The sequence below is a fragment of the Homalodisca vitripennis genome, chromosome 2 (assembly GCF_021130785.1).
Source record: "Homalodisca vitripennis isolate AUS2020 chromosome 2, UT_GWSS_2.1, whole genome shotgun sequence".
In the NCBI taxonomy this organism is placed as follows: Eukaryota; Metazoa; Arthropoda; class Insecta; order Hemiptera; family Cicadellidae; genus Homalodisca; species Homalodisca vitripennis.
In genome coordinates, this window is record NC_060208.1 from 165,382,268 (window position 1) to 165,404,342 (window position 22,075).

At 34.9% G+C, this 22,075-nt stretch overlaps 1 protein-coding gene across 1 annotated transcript in view; it reads left to right on the forward strand.

Moving 5' to 3' along the window:
* Positions 1-22,075, forward strand: part of LOC124354991 (zinc finger protein 423) — a 336,258-nt gene that overhangs the window by 157,167 nt on the left and 157,016 nt on the right. The window contains exon 3 of the mRNA XM_046805843.1: positions 10,462-10,575. Within this exon, the coding sequence (XP_046661799.1) occupies positions 10,462-10,575 (114 nt within the window). The remainder of the gene's footprint in view (positions 1-10,461; positions 10,576-22,075) is intronic.

Here is a 22,075-nt window from a genome sequence, read left to right on the forward strand (position 1 = left end):
TTTATTTTTAAGTTCTTGAACACAATCTATAATTTTCTCTGTGTTTCATGCATTTTTACGCGCCCGTCAATTTGGTTGTGTGCTGAAGAGCGAAACTCATGAGAGTAAAAAAAATAACGAAACGACTTTTACTCAACTTTTGTATTGCCTAGTTGAACGTGTACATTATATATTAAATTTTATCTGAAAACTCTGGGTATTATTTATCACCATAGTGGCCAAATTGAGGCGTAGGCATGGGGAATGTATTAATTCAAATAGATGTACAATTATAGCTATAACCAGAGGTATTAAAACGCTTAATCCTTAGATTATTATTTAGCCTTTAAAAACAGGTAGTTTGTCTAACAATCTGCTGTTAGCTTATCTAACAATCTTATAGATATTTTTTATTCCTAGACTTCCTTTAAATTAATCAGTGAAAATAACATAAAATATCTGTCGCAGTTATGACATTTTCTAAGCACAAACTATATACGAAAGACAGAGGAGGTTAGATATCTCGCCTTGCAGAGTAAAATAGTAACCAGACCGACAGAACTGAGATGGTTGGGGGTGGGCCGGGGTGGTAAAGGTGAGGAAAGTTGACTGGTAAAGGTAAAGAAATATCACCAGCATCGCATAAGTTAGTGAGAGAGCAGGAAGTCCCGGTAGGATAATATGTTAGTGTATCTCTAGACGGTCTCTCAGATCATATCCTGGAGCTATTACAATCAAACTGCACCCAGGGGACGGAACGGCGACCTGGCAGGGCGGGTGGGGCGGAGTCGGGCGAAAAACTCCGACCGAGTCGCATTCACAGTTAGAGTTACACAGCGGAATGAATTTGACACAAGTAGTTCGTCTGCCGATTGGGCGGGACAACAAAGTTGACTGACCGCACATTTCAGGCCATAACTTATTATTGCTTACGCTTTATGGTTGTAATAAAATCGTAATTATTGACTAAGCGATATTGGATATAGTTGCTATTTCGTATGTAAACTTATTTGTTCCGACTAAAAAAAATACGTTACGATAAATTGTTTTTAAGTTTAACGTGAATGTTTCTTGACGTGGACAAAACATATATACATGCTCATACAGGGTCAAAAGTGTGTTAATATTCTGTGATGTGGTTCAAAAAGTGAAAATAAGTTCCTCTATAACATTGTGGTCCATTTCGCTTTGTTTAGCGTGTTTAATTTAAATAATCAGAATTCAGAGATAGTTTAAGTTATGGCGTTGAAATGTTGTATGTCTTTTTACGTTTCAATAGGATTTTAATTTCTGATGAAATAATTATCTTCAATATTAGGCGTTATAAAAATTGTAAAGCTAAATTTCACGAAGATCGATTTAAAGGGAAAAATTTTAAAGACAGTGATATAGCTTGAAAAAGAACACAAGATATAAATAGCGGAATTTATGCTTGTTTACTATTTACGTGCAACCAACCCAATGCAGTCAATAATTGACTGAAGTGGACAGCATGAAATGAATCAAAAATGAATCAACGCGCATTTATTCCCTTACTTATAAACCGTAAATAACAATTAAGTACAACCAATTTGTGTGTTATAGCAAATAACAATGTTTTTAGAATCGACACCTCTTCGTTACTGTCATTATGAGGTACTGCTAAGGAAATACATCGTTTATAATTAGTTAATCAGACTTACGTTTATAAATTACTTTTATGATAATGGTATACAATCCAACCCGTTTAAGTTTAAAATTTAGCATTGTTATTGCTTACACGTATGAATAGAAAATATGAACAAAGCTTTATAGGCTGGTATAGGCTGGTATACCCTAAAAGAAATTTACCATACAAAAACTAGAATAGATTGAACTGTGAGATTATTGCAATCTCTTGCAACTAAAAGTTTCTACTAGCAATCTATTGTTCAGTTTGTATTATTTTATGGATGTTTCTATTCGTATTGAACCAGTTTAGTAATTGTATTTTACTTATTATTATTACAGCTATTTAACAACCTCGAAAATTGACTTTATGTAAAAGAGAACTGCAGCCGTTCACCCGAGTGTTTGCCGGTGCGGTTGCCCTACCGAGTATTCTTAACATCATTTACAACACACTTTTTATGTTCTGTTTTGAACGTGGCTCCCAAGAGCCTTTATACGGCATTCAGAGGATATAGAATTTTGTGGAATTGTTAAACCACTTTCTTATGAACTCTTAACTTAATCTTCAAATTATGCTAATATTATGTTATGAACTCCACATTATAGGGTTATGTTAGAATAAAAAATCGTAAACTAAAACCCTTTAAAACATAAAAGGGTTTTAGTTTACGATTTATTATTCTATGCTAATATTACATGTGAATTCAACTGAAATTAAATTCTAAGTACGATTATTGTTTGTTAAATCATGTTCATGCAGAGAACCCTTCTCTTATTACTGTACCTATTTTCATTAATGTGGTGTTAAGAGTCTCGCTGCTTGCTTAAAATAATTCTGTATGGAGTGAAATTCCAAAATTACTTTCCAAAGTTCGTTTCCTTAAGGACCGTCCTTCACTTTATAGGAACCTTCTTGTATGAAGAGTTAATGAAAGTTTTAAATAATTTGATATTTTCCTAAATATATCTCCACTTCTACCTTTTTTATATAATAAGATTATTATTTTTACCAGACTATTATTTAAGTATCTATTTAAATGTTTAAAGTTTTTGATGATGAAAAGTTTATGAAGGACATTTTGTGGTATCATTCACTGATACAAAATATTAGTAACACTACGTTTTGAGGTCCGCATACTGATCTTGAAACGTAGTGTTACTTATTGTTTGTATCACTGAGCGATGGCATATTGAAATGTTTTTTCATATAGTACTGGAGCCTAAAATTGTCCAATGTATATGTCAATTTATCAGTAAACAATACAACTTTATTTTGTTTATACAATTCAATTCTTAAAAAGTCAAAAATAAATTTTACTAGTATTATAATTAAATTATCAAATGTTCTACCGAGTTACTCTTATAACTTGAACCGTTAGACTTAAAGAACAAAGTGAACTGAGCGCAGCTCGGTTACTGACATAAATATGTTGACTGAAGAACAAAGCTGAAGTAATAACATTATTAAAATCTACATGAAACGTCCGCCTGAGGGCGCCACAATTACGGGAGTTAAGTTGAGCTGGCAAAGATAAGGGCAATATTACAAAGTCGCTGATGCTAACTTTTGTTACGTGAAGTTGAGGCTGAAATATGATTTGAAGAAGAATAGAGTCCCAAATGCGATCTTGTGGAGACCGTTATATGATAAGGGGTTGTAAATTTCGTCTTAAAGTGCTTCATGTTCATATTTTGTTTTGACTCTGAGTTGTTTAGTTAGTTTAAATATTAATTAATTTCTAAAGTGATGAATTTTTCGTCACAGAAATACGAGGTTTTCAACCATCAGTTTACAATTTGTGTCTTTAGAAAGTCGAAACCATGAATGAATCTAACTACTGTTGACACGCCTTAATAGTCAGTTTCAGATCACTATGGCCTATTTTACTTTTTAAAGGTGCTATCATACATAGGCGTATAGGTGCGTGGGTTACACATATCACGCTTTAATGTTTTATCTTGTGCTGTCATTGTATCACATAGAGCATAGAGTAATGTTAATGAATATAAATTATACCACATCGTTTTTCTCAGCCTTCAAAAATATATTATATGAACATATACTGTAGCTTAGGGATATTTACGGAGACCACGACTTTGGAGTCTTGGCCAGTAATGTTCTTTTTCAAGTGGTTATTCCAAACATAAATCAATAAAGTTTCTAAATTTTAATAACATTATGGTTTGTTATGGAAAGTTTAACTAAATCAAAACTACTCATAAAATACTTTTCCGGTTTACAACAAGTTATGAATACGTAATTGATCTCAAACCTTTTTGAGAATATGGACAATATTAGAATTATCACAAATGAATTTTTACTCGAACATCAATAGAACAACAAACTTTTTTAAAGCCCAAAATACTTAAAGCCTGATGTCAGATTCACAATACGAAGGCCCTAAGTTGAGTTTATCTTTGCTTTTAATAGACAAGCTCATCAATATATATATATATATATATATATATATATATATATATATATATATATATATATATATATTCTTTAAGTTGTCTTTTGAGTTTAAGTGGTCGTACAGCGTCTGTAAAAATTCATAAATTATCATTCTGTAAGAGTGCGGAGACGGTTGAGCAAATCAAAATCAAATCAAATCAATTTACTCTTTATTTTCAAATATACAATAATTACAATTCCAAGCATACTATTATGAAAATACCGCCGCATGGGCCGAGGCCTGTGCGTGACAACGAGGTCTTATTCAAAACCATTTTAATAGAACATACTTTTCTATATATCTATACAATAAGCAAAATTCAGGTCACACATCCAGGCCCACAAAATAAAATAATAGTTTTGACAACAACAAAAATATATCTAAGCAAGCGGCAAACATGTTGTATATGCTGACACGACGGCAAAGAACTGAAAGTAGTTATAGTGACTACAATGTAGCAATATAGCAAGAAATGGTTTAAAATGTATTCAGGTTAGACCTTCAGATCTAATTATTAATTCCTAAAAATATATTTTTTTAAATATATTAATTAAAAATAACAACTGCAGTTCTACATTTGGATGTTTTACTGCATTTGGATTCAAATACTTATTATTTTCAGTGATGTTGAGTTTTACTTATTAAAAATTTGGATAAAACAATGAACGGACGGATTAAAACTGAATATGGTCGAGAAAGTTAAGAGGACTCCCTCACTCCTTTGTGATCGTGTCTTAGCCCACATTAATCTGCGGGGCGGGGAGGCGCGGCGGGCGGTTTTAAGTGGGGTCCAGTTTGTCGGAGGGTTAGGTTAGGGGATTACCCGCTCGATAAGGGATGAGGGGTTATCAATTAACCCGGGTTAGTGATCGGAGCTGGCCAGCTTTGCCGCACCTGTGTGGACATACTTTACTCCACACCTTATATAACCCCTCGGTTGGACCTATCTTCCCTCTAATCGGAGGGCCATTCGGAACTGAGTTTTCTGAATGAACGAATTAGGCTCCCTTTTTTATTTATTCCTATAGCAGTATATTAAATTTGGTATGGTACGTTTAATTTGAACTATGTAAAGCATGTTAACAAAATGATGATCACTTCGTAACTTAAGTTTTTCGTGTATTATGCGTTAATAACTATTTTCATTTATATTAATTTCGATCAATAATTTTCACTTTGAATGTCTCATACTTTTTATATTTTATAAAATATTGTGAAAAGTATAAGTTTAAGTAAGTTTTTGAATGTGTAACAACAATTTAATGATTTCCCATATTATATTATAGTGATTGAATTTTAAATAACATAACCCAATTAATAATACGAGGCTGCCTTCTTTACTCTATACTATATTACAGGTTTTAAATGAGTGTCATTAAATTTTCAGTTATTGATTGTAGTTACCAATGTGTAATGCTTTATACGTACTAACATATATGAGGGTCAGTCTTCGCCCAATCTAATACTTGAGCGTATTTTGTATTTTTAGTAATATGTACAACAAGTACTAATTTTTAACTATGTACAGCTCTAGTAAATAATAAAAAGAATAGTTTGTTACAATATTTGGCCGTTAATGCATTAACTAAGATTAATAAATTAATACAGATGCACACGTCCTTAAATATTGACAGCCTTACAATGGTGACAGTATTTCAGACATCCCCTCATCATTATATGTTACAAGAATATAACCCTTTATAATCAAGGAGCAGGAAGCCAATTTCCTTTATACAAGCCCACAACCTACCGTTTCGTGATATCAATAAAATTTTTCGTCAGGCATGATAGATTTTATAGAGTTGTAAAGGGATGGTGTAGAAAGAGTTTAAAATATCCAATAACAATGTTTTTCTCAGATCACGTTTATCTTAGTTTACAAACTTAAAGCCCACAACCAGACACTTAAATTAAATTGATTTTAAATATCCAATAACAATGTTTTTTCTCAGATCACGTTTATCTTCAGTTTACAAAATTAAAGCCCACAACCAGACACTTAAATTAAATTGATTTCAAATATCCAATAACAATGTTTTTTCTCAGATCACGTTTATCTTAGTTTACACAAACTTAAAGCCCACTACCAGACACTTAAATTAAATTGATTTTAAATATCCAATAACAATGTTTTTCTCAGATCACGTTTATCTTAGTGTACAAACTTAAAGCCCACAACCAGGCACTTAAATTAAATTGAAATCAGTGTTAGTAAACAACATAAAAATCGTCGTTCTGGCAGAAAGTGGCGACTTTGATTCGCATTACTCGTTGTCTGAAGCTCATTTCACTATTCTTTACGTCTCATGGTCAGTTTTAAGTATTTCAAGCAGTGAAAAAGTTATCTTGGAATAATTATTATTGGCTATTTCTAACCCTTCGACTCACCAAAAGTATCGCGGTTGTTGATCTTAGGGAAATTCCTCTAACGATTTAAAAAAACACAAAGTTGTGTAGTTATAAAATGTAAATTGAATCCCGGCTCCTACAATACTAAATAAATTGCAAATATTCCAGACCCTTTTATCTCTTTTATACTTCCATCATCGATTATTAATTTTAAGTAAAGTGACAAATCGTTTTATTGTTTACAGATAACAAACGTACACTACGAATTCTTGATCTGAAACTTCACGAACTACTGCCTTTAAATACTCAATGCAAATTAGTCAGAGCATCCACATTCACTTTGATAGGACGCTTTTGAATTAGAGTTCTTTCAATGTCACTATCTCAATTGCATGCATGTTCTCTGCTTACCTTTGAATCGTCAGGACTGTGTCTGCTCGTTCACATTCGAATCAGATTCCCCTTCTCTCCTACCAAGGAAAATAGTAAAGACAAGTGAGAGGCGATATTTGAATGGAAGCGTTTCCCCTGTGTCAGAGACTGGCACTCACGTGACGCAGAATTGCCGCTGAATTCATCATGGTTGCATCAAACGTTATGATCCTGTGTGTGACACGGTTGAATATGATGATGGTTGGAGTGTGCCACAGGAGTATTTATACGACTTTGTAGAAAGACGTCTTAATTATGATATAATTTGCAAAAGAGACGAGAAGCCATGTGCCATTAACCATCAGTTTGTTGGTTGAGTTCATGTGTAGAGTTGTTTGCATGCTGCGAGATTGGATAGGTATAGAGTGAACCAATCGTTAAGGCCTTCTTTAATTCAGATTTACATTGACTGTCAGGTTGTAAGTTGAGTTAAGGTGTAGAAAGAGCTGTTTGCATGTTTCGGAAGTGGTCAAGTATAGAGTGAACCAATCGTTAAGACCTTCTTCGATTCAGATTTACATTGACCGTCAGGTTGTAAGTTGAGTTAAGGTGTAGAAAGAGCTGTTTGCATGTTTCGGAAGTGGTCAAGTATAGAGTGAACCAATCGTTAAGGACCTTCTTCGATTCAGATTTACATTGACCGTCAGGTTGTAAGTTGAGTTAAGGTGTAGACAGAGCTGTTTGCATGTTTCGGAAGTGGTCAAGTATAGAGTGAACCAATCATTAAGACCTTCTTCGATTCAGATTTACATTGACCGTCAGGTTGTAAGAAAGTGGCCAAGTATAGAGGAAGCCAATCGTTAAGGCCTTCAATAGAAGGGAAACTGAATTCGTATATTGAATACTTGTACCGGTCCACCCTATAAACTAATTGTTCTGACTAAAACTGTGCCTGTGACAGACAGAAAGTAGAGACTGATCAATGAATATGGGAGGATATCTTTCTCAACGAAAATGGCTTCAGTAATTCTTGAGATTCTTAAGGGTGGATTGGCGGGGAGCAGTCATGAAGACTTTCTGTTCGAAGGTTACTTCGTGCATTTATTATTGGCAAAAATGTTCACATGTTTGTTTTTCTAATTAAATAATTGGGCACATTTTCGCGTTATAAATAAATACATGTTTTAAATTTAAGGGAATTAAATTATAAGAGCAAGATATTTTAATTAATGTAATTTTGTTCTATTATTCGTTTAAAGGTCCGTTTAAGGAACCATTACATTGTCTCTACACATTCGAGGTAACGACACTGGCGTTTGGATATGTTGAGATCCAGGGCACATCCATGGTTCATCCTATATTGGGCACAGTTCTACTAATGTTAGTGCTTTCTTTCTAATTAGAATCCTGAGGTGATCAGACGACTCCAACATCTTACAACTAACTCTCTCACACAATTGCATGATTAACATTTATCCTAATGAAAATTGCATTGATCCTTCATTATTACGTTACGATGTAGATTAAACTACTATATGTTGATTCAATTTGAGACAGAAAGTGTATGTAAAAGTTGGGAATTGTGTTTTATATGTTAAAACTTATACCGTAACGTTGGAAATGTGCTATGATAGTTTCAGTATAACACTATTCGACTGGTATGTCATAAACGATCAGTATAAAGTTTCGCATATTTGTGCACCAGTACAGTATTGTCCAGGCAGTGACTGTGACATTTAGCGAGTGGTGGGAGCAGAGTGGCGCGGGCTGCGTCACACTCCCTGCAGGCGGTAATGAGCTCCCGCGGGACCTCGCCACCTGAGACCCCCGTCCCGTCCCACACTTCATTTGCTAATAGAGTAGACTACACCCGCCATCTTTACACCGACTGGCCAATCGATACAGTACACAATCCGTTCCTGGAGGTCTTTCTTGGACACTGGTCAACATAAACATTGAATTATTTCTAAGGGTGCAGATTAAAGTTGAATGTAGTTTCAAGTGTCAAGATATATCAAATCTGCTTGGTGAAGAATTAATTAGTTAGGCATGACAATTTATTAGGGGTTTTACTATTGCCAAATATTTAGAAATAGAGAGGGAGGAAATCAGATTTTACTTTGATAAAACTCAGGAGAAGGTTACCGCATAAATTATTAGAAAAAGATCGCCATGCTACATTTTATTGTGTGAATTCAATAGATTCAAGATTCATTAATAACCGTTATTAAAAATCATTTTATACTTTCTCGAATTGGCAAAACAAGTTTCAAACTAATGTTTCTTAATAAAATTGCATAATTTATAGTTGAAGCAATAACGGGAGTGCCGATGGCCGAGCGATCTATATTTCGGACTTTGGATCTGAGTTAGAGATGGATGAAATCCTGACTGTATAAGGGGAGAGGGAATGTATTGCCAAGATCAGGACTCCTGTTGATGCCATTACCGATCTCAACAATGCTTACGTTTATCTAATTATCTTGCTAAAGGTGTTTGATGACATTCCGCTTGGATGTTCTGGATCTAGTACAACAAGATGGATGTATACCAGGGATCTCTCCAAACAGTTCGATAATATTTAAAGAATGCTTAGGTACATTTAATTATCCAGGTTTTGAGTCTAGTACAACGATGTGAATGAGGATGAAAATGGAGATCTCTCCATATGGTTTTTACTGACCTCAAAAATGTTTAAGATCATCTTATTATCCAGCTAACGCTGTTTGTTGGCACCCTCTGTGTTCTAGAATAGACTTAAGATATTACTGAATCTCCTTGCCATCTAGATAAATTGGTAAATTGAGAATGTATGGGACGCGAGTCGATATAGGTTTACAAATCACTTTTCTCAGGAATACTTGGGTACACCATGTAGAACATGTATATGTACCTACACTTCATAATAATGCTTTTTAGTTCAAGAAGTTTTGCATTTGGTACACAAAAGGACGATTGGATACAGAACCGTACATTTCTCTCTACTGCTATAATTGGACCTTACAATTATTTGTAGCTTTAATAAAGTCCAACTAAGGATGTCTTTCAAAACCATTTTTTAATCTGTTACATATTATAAAAGATGGCTACCTTCATAACTAAATATTATTGCATTTCGGTTAGAAGATTTAAAGCAAATTCCAACCGTATGCTTGAAAAGCATAAAAATGGGTTGCGTTGGACTGGATTTTTGTAGTTCACTACCCAACTTAATAATCATTCACATAACTACTAATATCGCTGATCTGGACAGACACTACACTTGCAATGGTTTTTGCAGATTTGAAAACTAAATGGTCAAGAGGTCGTAGAGTGGTCTGAGCCTCACGAGAGTCATCTTGTTTGTCATTATTACAGGATGATTCCAATGAGAATGTTGGATATAACTCCATTTCACTTTCCGCTTCGTGCACCATTTGATATCTGACACTGTCACAACTTTACTCCTGAAATCTATAGTCTACTTCCGTCCAAAGAAATCCAGAAAAAGGCGACAACGAAACGTTAAAAATGAGCTCCTTGCATAGTTTCGATAACAGAGATATCTAGACTAAAAATGCAAGATATATGGGTCAACCCTTCCCACTATAAAAACTGTATGTACCGATGATTCCAATTCTCTAAATTCATCACTATAACAGTATACTTGTTGCAGGCCTGGAGGATCTGATGACCGAAGAGGAGGTAGACAGTTTAGAGCGTTCTGCACCCTCCAGGGGATCGTCCTGCGGGCCTTTAGACCAAGATGATTCCAATAGCCTGGGATCTGGTGAGTCAATATGTGTACGTTATGGGACGTTGTTACATAAAATAAACTTTCAAAAGTGTTATTAGTACAGACTGTTGTGCAATGTTTATAACAAGTTTGCCATAATATTTAAAAGACTAAACTTTGCAATTGATTTTTGTTTGACGAGTAGTATTTACTGACACTCGTCTAGTACAAAGTGTATTAGGACATAAAGTGTCTAAAATTATGAAAAAATAGAATATTCTAATTTTTAGGCAATTGATTTTATGTTTCTCTATAGTAAACGCAAGTTGTAATACGAATTTGTACGTACAAATAAGAAACAACCTTGTGGTTCTCCTTGCATGAATCTTATCTACAATTTTATTTTTTGTATGTCTCCTGAATTGACGCGTTTATACTTTCAGAACTTAAATGTAAAAGTTCCTTGAAGGACGGTGCAAAATTATTCGCCTCCGGTATGATTTCGTATTTTTTCATAATATAAAGTGGTCTGAAAGCCATTAATGAAACAGTAATAAAGTTGAACAAGAGTTTACCGTACAAACGTCCTCCACCAAACTGTGACAGACCAGTCAGCCTGCACGAGGGTGACACTGACTGACTAAATGATTAACAGTCGGTGAAGAGTTGAAGCCCGGTGGTGGCTAAGTGCAATGGTATGTTGGTCACCCCGAATCCGGCCGACTACACTCGTCAACTGTATTAATGAACCAGCCTCCTACTCGCCCTCAATATTGCATTTCACTGTTCTGTCCGGCCCGTGTCTCTCTTGATTTGCTCACTTTGAGCAGCACTTCGACTACTGCGGCATGTGAGACGGCTGTCCGTAGTTTTGTTATCACTATTTGTGTAATAAAACAGAACTTCTTGTATCAGTTTATGTTCAAGCATACCCATCGTTACCAAAACTAAATGTACCCTGCAGGAAATGTTGTGGAAAGTGTAAATCTGAGCATTACAATAACATTAACACGTGTACTGTGATGAACGCACCAAGCTATCATCAAATTTTTTTAAGTCTGTACTGTTTATATTCGCATATTGCAGTTACGATACGGCTTTTAGTTTAAAGTGTCATCATAATACAAAAATTCGTAATGTAAACATTGTTTCCTTCGAAAATTGTTACGTAAATTTCGAAATATAATTGAAAATTATTATTTATTATGTGGACATACAGTACATATCTAGAGGAATACCACGTCGAGTTTTTATATCATTACTTAACAGGTATTCTTTCTTTTATGCAGGTTATCGCATTTACTGTACAGTATACCTGGAGCTCAGAATATTATAAATTAAATTTTTAAATTGAATATATTCCATGCAAGAGCTTAAGAATTGTAACTCCACTTTCCAAAATGAGCAGAATATTAACCAGAAATCGTTGATGGAGAAGTTTTAGTCATTTATGCATTGACTTAGGGCAGAGTCTTAATCACACAGTTCTAATCATCACAGAGTTAATTGTATCCGCCAAGATTCATAGATATTTCTTGGGCTACAGTTCTCAAGAAAATGTTAGGTACTATAAGGCTATGTTACTCGAATACTATAGTGTTGCTTTGAAAGCTAGGAAGAATTTCAGTTTTGCGATGTAAATCGATGGAGTTTTTGTAGCAAATGTTTATAACTGATGCTTTACATATCCCTAATACAAAAGCAGAGATTTATTTTTCTGGAATAGGAACAAAAGTCATACAAATAGTAATCGAGGCTGAGCGGAGCATTTCCTTTCGATCGTTTTGAAGTATTCTAAACAGGTTATAACAGATTTACGAAAAGGAATATTACTTCCTGTTTTTTTATCGTACAGTTTTTGCTGTATTCAGTTCTGCAAAACCGTGAAACATTTGGAGAGGTGACTTCCACGACGGTTTTCCTACAAGACATCCGTTCCTTTCTGGTAGTGTATACGGCATCGCAAACACTTAACACTTTTAATTTTTTTTATATCGGCTTTCTTAAAATGTGTAGGAAACGTAAAAATAGCATGTAAGTCGTGGCATACTTTCGCGCACAGCTCGGTTAGAGTACACTTAATTGTTTCAAGTTATGCTTATTTAAACCTGGGCAGATGCTTAGAAATTTTAATTTTTAATATTTTCCTTTTTTTTGTTATGAAATTCAAATTAGTTTAATGCTCTAACAGAAGGAAAAGTATTTGTCTAGAGAAGTTGTTTCTCAGGTGCAACTGTTATAGTGCTCCTTGGAAACATCAAAGAGGGCTGCAAAATCGTATAAGGTACTCCTCGCGACATAGTCGCTATAGTAGGGATCGTATTTCCAAAACGGGCATCAGACCTTTGCCGCTCGCACGCTCCCCCATAAACCTGACAGGACTGTGCGGCTCGCGACAGCGGCCGGAGAGGCAATTATCCGCTCCAATTTGTCTACAAGACTCACTTGAGTTAATTAGTACGGTAGCTCTAGTTTGACTGATTTACAGGACAAAAGCAGACCGCCTTAATTAACCTCTGATTTACTTAAAGCTGATTGTTGCGCTCCTTGCCGCTCGGCGGCACCGCTCTCCTCGGCCGCGGGCGTGGTGGATTGCTGCCCCGCCGCGCCGTGCCGTGCCGCCTGTCCGTGCCGCCTAGCTGTCCGCCGGCCTAGCAGTTGAGTTCCACTTTCTAGTGTTGATAAGTCCGAATCGTATTAAAGTCCTAGGATAGACCCGATTAGTACATAAGTACATTTCATAGCCATCTTTCTACAACAATCACAACCACGATTGTGTAATATCAATATGGCGTTTTTGGTAAATTTCAAGATTACCCTTCTCTCCCCCAAAATGTTGGGGTAACTCAAAAACTTTAAATAGTACTACCTCAAATTAAAGACACTGATGAGATAAAGCAAGTGACACAAAAAACCCCTATTTCTGAGCACTCTATCCATAATAGATGTCATTTGGACAAAGGTAAAGTTATAACTTCTATTGGATGGTATCAGATAAATACCTCCAATTATCATCATTCTCCTGCTATCAAGATGTTCAGATTAAAAGCTACAAAGATCACACTTTGGACATGACAGTGAAAGATAATTTTTGAAACCTGAAGGTTCAACTAAATTGTATTGCTCCCACATACCTTACCAATAAATGTTTATATAAGTAAAAACAAAAGATAATTAATGTATGCAATTATTATTCTTATACAACATTCCTGGAGATGCAAAACATTTTCCCTTAAATAATATCACAGAATGACTCTAACAATTCTAAACATTGTTTATAAAAGTAGAGCATGAGCTACATTTAAAAAAGGAGAGAAATTTAAAAGTGTTACCTGCTACAATCATAATAATGTTTACATTATTTCAACTAGTTTTGAAAATTATCGAAACTAATCTTGTAGCTATGTGTATTATTTGATCTGACAATTTAATAAGACACAATCAAACTGTTGGTTTGCTATTCCAAGGAAACAAAAGTACCGTCGCGTCGGTCCTGTATATCCTTTCATCCCATGTCCCTTTAGAGGGAATGAAAGAACGTACAAAGTACATCCTTTCCGGATAGAATTGCCAAGTAAAACCTAATTGACCAACACTAGACTGGAAGGGAGGGACGCGATGAAGGGATTGAAATCAATTGAAAGGGAGTACAATCCGAGAAAGGTATTAGACAAACGGCGAGCCCTGAATGGGACGAAGGGCGGGACGTTTGCCCTACAAGTTTTGTTTCTAACATAAAGAAGTGTTCTCGACAATCTCGGTTTGATTCCGCTATTGAAGCTTGAATGGGGCTTCCCTTCACCCTGTCCTGAATGGGGGGCGGATTCTTGACATGCTAAGGGATGATTTCTCCACCTTTTTCTCTTGCAAACTTTTCACTCGCCGGCGATTCGATCACAGGGGTTTCATGCTTTGTTAGGGTGCAGAATTTGTAGGTGCACTTTGCAAGTTTTAAATTTTTCTGCTGTAAATGTATTGTATCTTTACATTATCATAAGTATAAATGGAGTTAAGTCTGCAATTTTAAGTTTATTAAAAACTATTAATAATATATAATTGGTTATTTTTTATTCATTTTCTGTATGTTGTTCTTGTTTTAGATACAATAACTCTAATAAATAACTGGTGTTGAAATAATTCTTTGCACCGACAAAAATATAATTGTCCAGTTATTATATTTTACAATTGCTACACTTTAAATTATTGGAATGTTTGTATTTTTATGTATTTCTTTCATAATGCAAAACTATAAATGTTAACAATGTGAAACTTTTTGTTGTGTTAATTTTATTTGTTTTGTATCGTTCTAGAAAAGTAATTTATGATTGTAATTTACCCAAGACGTTACTTCCAGAAAACTTACATGTATTTAGTAACCGATCATTGAAAACGCAACAAAGTTGTACAGTTATTTATCTTGACACATAGCGTCGACGTAATTAAATGAAACTAGACGTTCATATATAATATAGATATTGTACATTTCACAAAGTTATTAAATGTTATAGTGGTATGTAGTTGGCAGCAATGAGGCCTGTGTGAGCCATACAAGGTGTACCAACTGCAGGACAATTCCCGGCCCCGGCCCGTATCGCCGCCCGGGGAACTGTTAGCGTTGTGTAATACCATTGAATTAGAGGCTCCACTAACCCCGATATTGCCCTGATGCTCCGCCTTTCTTCCACTACTTGTAAAACTTTAACAAACATCTCCCATTCCAGACGCGAGACGGGACTCGGGGGACCTAACACTGACCGCAGAAGAGCCGTTCAGCGTCGACCTCACAAATTTTATTTCTTGCTCCTTTCCAAGAGGAAGTATGCTTTTGGCACGTAGTGATTACCGGCCTGGGAAATAACACGGAAGCTCATCGCTCATTGGCTTCCTCAAGGAATTATTTACACGTTTACTTATTGTGTTCTCACCAAAAACCAGTATTGAATATCTTCTGATAAAAAGCTTAATCCCTGGCAACCTAGCAATAATAAATTCCAGTAGATTGCTATGTTTCTTTTGCATTTTGATGAAGGTGAAGCAATAAATCCTATCTACTTCACTTATATCGTAGGCACTTCTTCCGTGGATAATATCTCCGGGCATGCCTTTATCCTACCGTTATTTTTAATATCCAATTCAACTGCATAACTTTCAACATTTTTCACCCTTCAGATGCTGATCTAGTGAAGTTTTTTTCAGAATGAAGGTCGAAAACCTTAAGTATATTTATTATCTTTAAAGTATCCAACCTTAGTATCAAAGCATGAAAGTGTTTGATTCTTTCCTAGTTGGTTTATTAATATATTTAAAACTCTATGTCATAAGTTAAAGATTTACTTCAAAATTGGTTCATGGTGTTCATGATTTCCGTGTCCATTTAATTTTACAAAATTCAGACAACTAACAAGCGTCTTGCATTTGTAGAAGTTTATATTATAATCAAGTACGTTTCCATTGCCTTCTTTAGGAAACTCTATAGTGACAGAGATATGTTCAAACATGTCATTAGAGTCAGTTTTGAACTATTGTGAAGACCGATGAATTTATAACCCTCTTATCCCCTCTTACAGATGTATGACACGAAATCAAATACTGTAATAATCTGTTAACATGCTCCCATTTCGACTACACGGTCCAGCTCTATTTTATTATTTACCCTGCTTAGACTTATTGAATTAGTTACAATTAGAACAAAACCATTTTTAATCGTGGCTGTCCTGTTCTTATAAAACATTTTTGTCCAAGACCATGCTAGCTTGTTATAATATTCCAGTTAATGTATGTAAAGTTACATTCCAATGTATTAAAAATACATCAATTTGTATATTAATTGTATATGTCCTATTTTACAACAGCTTAAATAATCCCCTTTGTAAAGCTTTCTAAAATCCCTTTGAGGCACTGTATGGTGTATATTAATTTTATTCCTCACTGGAAAATGTGTATTGTATAAATTCATAGCTATTAAAATGTGGTACTTTTTCATTTCCAAAAGTTCTGGAATTCCAAATTGTGAAGGCTAATCGTACTTGAAAAGATTTTTAAATTAGCGGTTTACTTGAGAGGGTCTTTATTACTATAGGTTTCAACTTGGTGTACAATTCCATGATTCGAAGTCCATTCTCTGAGAATTTCCTTCTTTTTGACAATACATTGAATTGAATGAGCTAAATTCATTACTTTCTGTCTAAGATTGGAAGGTATAATCGTGTATTTAAACATGACATTGTATAAATATCTACAGTCTTCGAAATATCCTGCTTAAGATTTAGATACGGTTTAGAGGCTCTCTGTCTAGGTTACAAATACCAAGCCAGAAATGTGGCGCTGTAATTCAGGACGTGGTTGTACGTGCGAAAATAAAGAAAAGTTTTCCTATTAAGGTAGGTCGTATAATAATTCTCTAACCAGCCACCCGTCACTTTGTTTTTTTCATATATTTTTACTAAATAATTGATCATTCATCTATATTTCTAGTCCAACTTCATTGTAAATATAGTGCTTTTAAGGGTTATTTAATGCTCTTCCTGAATTCTGTATATATATATATATATATATATATATATATATATATGGTGTAATGGTAGCACATTCATCCGGCAAGTGAGAGATCCGGGTTCGAGTCCCGGCGGAGCAAGTACTTTTTGTGATTCAATGTTTATTGAAACTAAATTAGGCTATTGCCACTTATACAAATTTTATGGTAAATAAAAGTCAGTTGACAGGTATTTGGTCTTCCGATCATATGTTAGTTTGGTTATTTAAACACATATGTTAAAGAAACGGCCAAATACTAAATAATTGAATCGTAAAAAGGGAAGGCTCTGTGGTGTAATGGTAGCACACTCACCCGGCAAGTGAGAGATCCGGGTTCGAGTCCCGGCGGAGCAAGTACTTTTTGTGATTCAATGTTTATTGAAATTAAATTAGGCAATTGCCACTTATACACATGTAATGGTATATATATATATAGTTACTAAATAATTTATATTTTAAAGCGTTTAACCGATTTTGTTGAAATGTTGTATATTAATAATAAATTCAAAGAAAGGCCTAGTGTGTATAAAAGTTGTCTTGAATCTGGTATGTTAATTAATGACACTCCAAAATCGATATCTAAGATAATCCAACTTAGAAGTTTCAGTTATGAATGAATTGTAGTTAAGGTCAACAGTAAGTGTAGCGTTGGCTTATTTATTTTTCTATGGGTTCTATTGACGATGATACATCTTACGTTTCACAATTAATTCACAAACGATTACGTAAAAGAGCTGAAACTTATTATAAATTCGGAATGGACGTGCAATATAAGCTATATTAAGGTACTCAGTAAACCTAACCTACTACGTGGTTTTGGATTCTGTGATGAATAGCAAAGTGATTTCTTGGTTCGATGCGTATACTTGATGCTAAACGCTTTTGTCTTAACAAGGAACTCACATTTATCTCTATTCCTAGTCCAACTTCTTTGTAAATATAGTGCTTTTAAGGGTTATTTAATGCTCTTCCTGGGTCACTTTGTTTTTTTTAATATACTTCTACTAAATAATTGATCTAAAAGCGCTTAACCGATTTTGTTGAAATGTTGTATATTAATAATAAATTCAAAAAAGTCTAGTGTGTGTGTAAAAGGTGTTATTTAATGCTCTTTCTGGGTTAAGCCAAAGGGTAGAATATCGTAATTTACGTTAGAATCTTATAGGACATACCAGTTTTCTTGGGTCCTAAAATATCTCAGGCATAAATTACAAAGAAAAATCGTTTACAGCTCTAAAAACTTTTCAGAGTATAAATGAAGAAACACCTAGACTTTTCTTTGAGCTCAAATCCATAAAAACCTTATGCAGACGTAGATTCGAATATATGACAAATCTATGAACTGCAGTAAGACATTCATTAAACAGCGGAATGTTATTTTAGAGGTACCATTGAATATTGCGTCCATCTCTCATAATCATACATACTCGTAATTTGAGATTATCATGATTATTTGTATTGGATACAAGAACCACACACAGAAACTTAGGCTATGACACGTGCAGGAAAAATTATATTATTTTTGTTCTTGAAGACGATTAAGCTCAGCTTTCACCTTGGGGTTGAAGTTAAATAGATCTCTAACGTGCATTATTGGCTGTATTATGTTTAATGTAGGGTTTTATCTTCTTGAAATATTGCATTAAGTGATGACATACCTGAAGGGTAGGGTGAACTGTGGTGGATGGTCAGTAATGTATGTTAGCTATAGCATTACGTGATGACACACCTGAAGGTTAGGGTGAATGGTGGTGGATGGTCAGGAGGAATGTATCTTAGCTATTGTATTACGTGATGACACACCTGAAGAGTGGGGTGAACTGCGGTGGATTGTCAGTAGGATTGTATCTTAGCTATGGCATTATGTGATGACACACCTGAAGGGTGGGGTGAACTGTGGTGAATGGTCAGGAGGAATGTATCTTAGTTATTGCATTACGTGATGACACACCTGAATGTTAGGGTGAATGGTGGTGGATGGTCAGGAGGAATGTATCTTAGCTATTGTATTACGTGATGACATACCTGCAAGAAGCTCCAAGTATGTGGAGTATTTCTTTACTGCCTGGTTAAGAACTCTTATCCTCAACTGTCACATTGGCACTTATGCGCTTTCTTCGCAAATATCTATATGATCGCTTTTTGGCATAATCAACACAATGCCACAAATTGAATCTCAACAGGTTGTTTCTAACTAAAACGGAGGTACATGGAATGTTCAATACACTGGTAGTATCAGGGCATTGTTTGTATTATTTTCATATTATTTGTGAAGAGTCCAACAGAGACATTAACCATTTTCAAAAGCCAAGTTAAAGGGTTTTATCAACACAATTTATGTTTATTTTTATTCTTAAAACGGCGGAAGTCAAGTTATGTTCGCAAAAGGGATAATTAATGTCGTACACCCAATGTAAAAAAGGTTTTTTATAATAATGGAGATTATACATTTGTTTTAAAGAAACTACGAAAGAATTTAAAGACTTCAGACGCAGCACTAAGCGGAGTTAACCTCAACATTCATATAAAAGAATATTTTGAATGTGAAATCATTAGAAATTTCTCAATATAGACAATGATGAGCTTCATGACTTGATTATTGTTAAACCATGCATCAAAGTTGTGATTGAGGAGATATACCAACTTTGGACCTCCGTCTTATCTATGAAAAACTACTCGTACATGCCGATGTTCTGATAGTTCTCTTTCTCTAGATGTGAACACTCCGGCTATTTCATCTTCAATATTTCGGTTATAGTAGGTTTATAGACTGAATCTATCAACAAAACGTAAATATATTTAAAGGGTTTTTATTTTGTTCGTTTAGTACCATTTGTCCTAGACGTATGTATGCTGGAATGTTAGGATTCTCAAAAACATTATCGGTTAGAATTCTTCTTAGAAATTTTCTTTATTCAGGTTTTGGTTTTCAAATGTCCTAATCTGATTTTTGCAGCTCATGAATCGATCATATATAACTGTCCATGTGAAGACTTCTGCTCATTTTGAATATGAAGGTTTGACAGTACCTATAAATGTATCCATGCAACTTAACGAGTATAGTCACAATTGCCAGGTATATGTTTTGTACATGCTTAAATTTATGTCTAAGATTGTCTACATATAATTCAACATTGTGTTGTAATTGTGGGTTTGTACAACTGGGCGGTAAATACTCTTCCACGATTTCGTCGCGGTCTAGATGATCAAACGAGTAGATGTATCACGATACAATTCAACCTTTTCAATTAAACAGAACAACAACACAATGCAGAGGGTTATGATTAAATCTACCCTCTTCTTCACGGTACAAATAGAAAATACATAAATAAAACATATTCTTAACATATAGCGAGGCAAATCTCCGAAATCCTACGATCTGAAATCATCCATCGTCAATAACAAATTGCAAAGAAAGAGCACTAAAATTAATAAACAATAGAGTTCGAAATGTTTACTTAAATTACCCTTAACCATATTCCTTGTGCTGCATACTGTTCCGAAATATTCTTACACGAACTCGCGGTCACAAGATGGTATATTTAAAAATGATTATTAATCAAATCACTGTTGTGATAAAAAGTTTACGTTGAACATGTGACTCATATTCAGACTGTTTATACACCATTAGAGATTTCTTCAACTTTAGACCTGGTAATTAGTTTTGGTAATATCAGTTATTTTTCCACCGTTCTTAGCACTCAACCTTTAAAATAATTCTCGTCAAGCTATACTATTTTTTCACAGATTAGTAAACTTCTTGGAGACCGATTCGCTTACGAATTAAATATATATGTGTTTGCTTCAGAAAATTGTAGTTGTAACTGCCCTTAAACCAAAATATTTGGTCCAAACTCATGTAGAACTCCGCGCTCCGAAAAGGTTAAATTCCACATGACGGATCGAGCGTGACTAGAAGATGATGTAATTGGCCTTTACATATAACTTCTGAGGCAGTAACATCATCAATAACCGTATGTCTCGATCCTGGTAACTTCACGTACCACGAACGTTTAACGCAAAGGTCGTCGCATTTCTTACCGACCGTATCGGGCTCGGAGCATCCTTCATTGATGTCAAACTACCGCTCTTATGCCACACTCGAATAAGAAATTAGTTTTCGTAGGCCCACTCTTGTGTGTCGTATAGGCTATGTATAGGACACATTTTATGACGCGTATGTTACTTCCTATGACCCCATTCTGAAATTGTTAAGTCCAACGTATGCACTATAACGCTCCAGATATTGAAAAGAGAATGTTTTTATACCTGATAGTACAAACACCATTTTAATCCTTCTATAATTTTCCTTACTCAGGGCATTACATTTAATGTTTTTCTTTTAATATCAATGAAGTTTAGATTGGAAGTTTCTGTATTTATTACTATTGTTGCTGGTATTTTTAATTTTATGTTTGAAGTTTATTTTTGACGATGGAAGGATTGTAAAGGAAACAGCATTTTTCCGGACATTTGCCATTGTTTTGTGAAACAAAAAATCCACATGGTGGTTGTGATTCCTGACTTAGGCGTGTCACAACGCTCTGATATCATTTGTTTATTTTAGCATACTTTATAATTATGTGTTAGGTTAGTTATTTACCTCAAGAAGAGGTCAGATTGCAGATCTAGAAACGTAGTGTTACTGATTTTGTTGTTTCACTGAACGATGGCAAATGTCCGGAAAAAACCTGTTTCCTTTATTTAATTTCAGTTGAACTTTCGCCATGATTAATCACAGATTGCTTGAACACCGAGTGAAAGTTCTAGAAGAAAGAGCAAAGGTGAATTTCGGGTTTAGCGCAGTGGCTGACATTAACCGTCTAATTCAATGGTATTACACTGTGCGAACAGTTCCCTAAGCGGTGATCTGACGTCGGGTTGTCCCGCCTCACCTTGTAGGGCCCACTGCGGTGTCATCTCGGGCCCGCTACTGCTTACTGCACACCGGGTCGTTCCCCGCCAAACAGCTGCTTCTGTACGATCACTTCATACCTCATGTAGGGATAATATTGGGCAC